This window comes from Brassica oleracea, chromosome C2 (assembly GCF_000695525.1).
Source record: "Brassica oleracea var. oleracea cultivar TO1000 chromosome C2, BOL, whole genome shotgun sequence".
NCBI lineage: Eukaryota > Viridiplantae > Streptophyta > Magnoliopsida > Brassicales > Brassicaceae > Brassica > Brassica oleracea.
This window is the reverse complement of record NC_027749.1, coordinates 41,354,832-41,360,323: the sequence shown is the minus strand read 5'-3', so window position 1 is coordinate 41,360,323 and position 5,492 is coordinate 41,354,832. Positions and strand designations below refer to the sequence as shown.

Sequence of the window (5,492 nt, the reverse complement as noted above, 5' to 3'; positions counted from 1 at the left end):
TTGGCGTGAAACCTCTATTTATTAAATGCTTCCAAACATTTTCACGGTTTGCCAGTTTCGAATTGTTGCATTTCCGACAAGGACAGAACATCTTACCACTTTCTTGGGCGAGCGGTGTTGAATCTGCTTGATGCATAAATGTCTCCAGACCCGCAAGGTATTCTTTCGTCACTCTCCCGTTAGCATCTCTATGCATATACATCCACTTCCGCAACTCGTAAATAGTCCCGGAGCCAGCCATTTTTTTTCTTTCACGTTTTTTGTTGTTGGTGTGTTTAAAATGATGTTCAAACATCCATATTTATAGGAAAATTCGAATCTGGTAGTTGTAATTTTCCTATGAATTTACGACGAAAATTAATTAGGTGGGCAAAAAAAACGTGTAACACCTATGAAGTTGGTGGATTCAAAAATTTCCTCGCTAAATACACGTAAACTATTCCCTCGTAAATACCACGCAAAATTTACGTCGTATTTACGAGGAAATAGTTTTTCCTCGTAAAATACTCGTAAAATTACATCCACTTTACGACGAAATAGTTTTGTCGTTACGTTACGAGGAAATAACGATGACTTTAGTTTTTCACGTAAATTCATCGTAAATTCGACGCAAATTTACGAGGATTGTTTTTCCTCGTTAATTTTCGTCGTTAAGCATATGTTTTCTTGTAGTGATTGTTGTTGAATCAAACATCATAATAGCATGTTTATTCCTAAGAAACCCATTTTGATTTCTTAGGTTTTTTTTGTCTAAAAAAAAAAATTAAAAACAAATCAATCGTAGACCGCCACTAGTCAGTGGAATCCGCAAACAGTGTAAAAAATTCACTAAAATCGGTTCTTAATTAGTAGTTTTTGTAACCGATCTTTAAGGGTTTTGCAGGGGTTCACGTACTAAGAACCTCACTGAGAACCCCGGATAAAGATGCTCTGACATCTTGAGGTGAATCAAACATGACATCATACATAATTGGTTTCACATCCCGAATATATGACTGGTTTAGACATATAAATTGCTTGATTTCTAGACAGTAAAACGTTTATTTTATTTATTTTATCGTTAGTTAAAGAACCACGTAATGCAAAAGTCAAAGCTAGTTTCTCTGCACATAAAACCCGTATCATAAACTTCTGGTTATTCGTTGTAAATACGTCTCCACCGTATTAGCTGTAAACTTGTTCGTATTATTCGAAATGGCCCAAGGCTTGCGTCTACACAACTAATACTGGGATCAATTAGAGATCGGAAATAATACAATATTTTAAGAGAGCTTAAGTGACTGTTGTCTAACTGTGCTTCCGTGAAAGAGGTCTCTTTTGCAAGTGAACACACGTGAGAGACCCACCACTCATTTGCTTGTAGGCTGTAGCATTGTATGGTTTATTGATTGAACTCTAAGTGCAGTACAAGGAAAAAGACAAAAAAATAAAGGGATAGATTATCTACAAACTCCCAAATTATTTGTGGAAAGAAATATAAAAAGCTATTTGAACCAAAGGGGAAAAAACCACAAAGATCAGTTGAACTATATGAATTCTCAAATGGATTTCTCCTGAATGCCTTATCATTAAGAATTTAGGATTAGGGTAACACAAAGGTTTATTTCTTAATGAACTTTCAATAAACATGAATTATTATTTTATAAAGAAGTTGGAAAATGAAGATGGAGTTAGAAATTTAGAAAATTAGTAGTATAAAGGAAAGGTAAAAGGGAAAGAAAAAGTGAGATGATTAGTTTGTGACCAGGAGAAATGTATCCCGATTTGTGCAGACATTTTAATAGTGTCCCATTCAAATAGCTATGAGCCTATGACCCACCTTGCTAAAATTTTGTTTTACCACCAAACCAAAATCTAAGCTAGATTTCATGTAATTAAATATATCTTATTCAGTACGCATTTGTAATTTTAATATCTTATCGCTAGGTACACAAAAAAGAAGACGCTAGTTCTGTTTTTTGAAACATTTTTTTTTCTGAAACACAAGATTTAACAAAACAAAACATATAAACATACGGTATACCAAAAGATAGATTATCAAGAATATTGAGAAATAAAAAACTAGAAAGAATGCGAGAGAGAAGACGAGTTTGTTATGAATATGAATCTCACATTAAAGCTTACCGTACACTCTGTTTCTAGCTTATATACAAGTGTGGTTAGCTAACTTACACTGTACAACTAACTGTTAACATACACCACATGCTAACCTACACTATATCTGATACGCCCCCCTCAAGCCTTAATCTGGATCACGAGGAAGATAAAGGCTTGAAACCGAGAGTCGACCAAGCAGAAAATGAAATGGAGAAGGATGAAGAGGCTTGGTTAATATATCGGAGAGCTGATTAACACTAGTAACATGAATCGCAGTGAGAGTTCCAGCTTTCAGCTGATTACGCACAATGTGACAATCAAGCTCAACGTGTTTGGTCCTCTCGTGAAAAACAGGATTCGTGACGATGTAGATGGCTGACTTACTGTCACAAAACAACTTAGCAGTCGCAGTAACAACAATGTGAAAGTCACGCAACAACTTCTGAAACCATAAGATCTCTCGTGTGACATCGGCCAAACTACGATACTCCGCTTCAGTGTTACTCCGACTAGCCACCTTCTACTTCTGAGAACGCCAGCAAATGAGAGAAGTGCCGAGATAAACGCAATAACCAGTAGTAGAAATACGAGTATCTCGACAAGAAGCCCAATCAGCATCGGCGAAAGCGTTCAAACATAGCTCAGAATTCGAAGGATAGAACAAACCTTGACCAGGATTGCCTTTCACATATTTAAGAAATCGATGAGCAGCCTGTAGATGAACATCAGTAGGTCGCTGGAGAAACTGACTCAGTTTGTGAACTGCAAAAGTGATGACAGGACGTGTTATCGTCAAGTACAACAATCGACCAATGAGTTCTCTATAAGGCCGAGCAGAAGGTAAAGGAGTACCATCCTCCAGACTCAAATGCGCATAAGGATCCATATGTACACTCGCAGGTTTACATGCAAGAAGTCCAACAGTCTCTAGTAAGTCCAAAGCATACTTGCGTTGGCAAACAGAGATGCCAGAGACAGAACGCGCAATTTCCAGCCCAAGAAAGAACCGCATAAGACCAAGATCCTTGATCTTAAAAGCAGCAACAAGTGTCGACTTCAATGCAGAAAGCTCCTCATCATTATTACTAGCAATGGCAATGTCATCCACATATACCAAGACAGCAACAAAAGCCGTAGGAGAAGCTTTAACATAAAGACTTGTATCAGACTCAGATTGAGTATAACCAGCATCAACAAGAACCTTTGTGAACGTCTGATTCCACTGGCGTGAGGCGTGCTTAAGGCCATAGAGACTCTTGTGAAGTCGACAAACAGGATTGGGAGGTAAAACTTCATTTGGACCAGGAGTATATCCTTAAGGCAAAGACATATAGATTTCCTCATCAAGTGTGCTATGCAAGAAAGCATTGGATATGTCCATCTGTGATAACTTCCATCCTTTAGAAGCTGCAAGTGCCAACATGAGCTTGACACTGGTTTGCTTGATAACAGGGGAAAAGGTTTCATTATAGTCAACACCCTCCTGTTGTGTATAACCTTTAGCAACTAAATGAGCCTTGTAACGCTCAATAGTGCCATCAGGTCGAAACTTAATGATGAAAACCAATTTGCAGCCAACCACATTCTTCCATGGAGGAAGAGAGACAACAATCAAAGTCTTGTTCAGTCCATGGCATTGAGTTTATCATTCGCAGCACCTCTCCACCGTTCAAAAGTCATGGCCCCATAAAAGGTTTTGGGTTCAGTTTCCACAGAGAATGATAAGAGAAATTGATAAAAGGATGGAGAAACTCTTTTATAGGTCAGAACAGAGGAAAGAGGGTAAGGTGTAGTATGATGAGAGGGTAAATGAGATGAATGAGATAGTAAAATAGCGCAATGGTAATCAGATAAGTACAATGGGGTTTTAGTCTGTCTGCGAGGTCTCTCAGCATGACAAGGAACCATTGCAGTTTCTGTCGTAACAGTTTCATAAACCACTGGAACAACATTAGATGGATGATGAGATGCAGATGGAGGATAAGATGGTGATGGAAGATGAAATGCAGATGGAGGAAGAGATGTTGATGGATGATGAGATGCAGATGGAGGATGAGATGCAATAACACGTTCAGAAGAAACATGAACAAAAGGAACAAAGGCAGGTAACGCAATATGAGAAAAGAAATCAAACATAGAGGAGTTAGAATCATGAAATGGAAAAACTTTTTCATGGAAAACGACATTGCGTGATATAGAAATGGAATGCGTTTCAAGATCCAAAACTTTGTAACCTTTGTAACCCGAAGGATAACCTATAAAAACTGAAGCACGAGCTCGTGGACTAAATTTGTGACGATCGTTCAACAGCGTGCTAACATAGCAAAGACATCCAAATACACGAAGCATTTTGTAATTAGGAAGTTTTCGCAAAAGAAGTTCATAAGGAGTCTTATTGTTATGCAATGGCGAAGGTTTTCTATTTATCAAAAAAGCAGCAGTACTCACACAATCAGGCCAATACACAAGTGGAATGTTGGATTGAAATAACAATGCGCGAGCCACATTTAAGAGATGTTGATGCTTACGCTCAACGACAGAGTTTTGTTGAGGCGTATAAGCACAAGCAAATTGATGAATGAAGCCATGTTTAGCAACAAATCAGGAAAACGCAGTTCATGGGCATTATCAGTTCTAATAGCTTTCGGTTTAGCATTATATTGAGTTGTAATATGAGTAAGAAACGTAGAGAAAATAACAGCAACATCACTCTTATTGCGAATCATATAAACCCAAGTAACACGAGTTGCATCATCAACAATAGTATAAAAAAATTTGTAACCATGAACATACTCAATGGAAAAGGGTCTCCAAGTATCCAAATGTAACAACTCAAAAGGTTTTTCAGTTTTATGATTGAAAAATGGAAAAGAGACACGCTTCTGTTTAACTAAAGGACAAACAGAACAATGATCATGAGTAGATAGACTCGATTCAGATAAAGACAATGTATCAGAAAGCACTTTCAACTTGTGATATCTTGCATATTTACATTGTTTTATCCATTCACCCATGTGCATTTTGATCATATAGACTAGGATTTAGCCATGTTTAGGTTGCATTTTGCATACATGAGTCTTTATCAGGTATTGGAGTACCACATGGAGTTCTTGAAGGCATTTGGGTGCATTTGGAGCTCAAAAGAAGTGTTTAAAGCGATCAACGGACGAGCAGCGCACCAAAGAGACGCCGTGAAGTCGATGTGACACACATCCCGGAGCGGTCAAGCCAGAGCGACATGGAGAGGTCGCTCGCGTTTCTATCATGAGACACCCCTCTCAGAGCGACTTGCCAGAGCGACGCTCCGAGGTCGCTCGCGTTTCCATGGCGAGACGACACAAAACAAAGCCCGGAGCGACCTCTCAGAGCGACCCACTGAGGTCGCTCCCGAAGTC

The 5,492-nt window shown here is 38.5% G+C and overlaps 1 protein-coding gene across 1 annotated transcript; it reads right to left on the bottom strand.

Annotated features, from left to right (window-relative positions):
* Nucleotides 1–2,242: 2,242 nt before the first annotated feature.
* On the bottom strand, nt 2,243–3,777 carry LOC106324255 (uncharacterized mitochondrial protein AtMg00810-like). Its single transcript, XM_013762255.1, has 3 exons — nt 3,756–3,777; nt 2,622–3,411; nt 2,243–2,480 (listed from the first exon to the last, which is right to left on the bottom strand). The coding sequence occupies exons 1-3, from the start codon at nt 3,775–3,777 to the stop codon at nt 2,243–2,245; spliced, it is 1,050 nt and encodes a 349-aa protein (XP_013617709.1).
* Nucleotides 3,778–5,492: the final 1,715 nt, after the last annotated feature.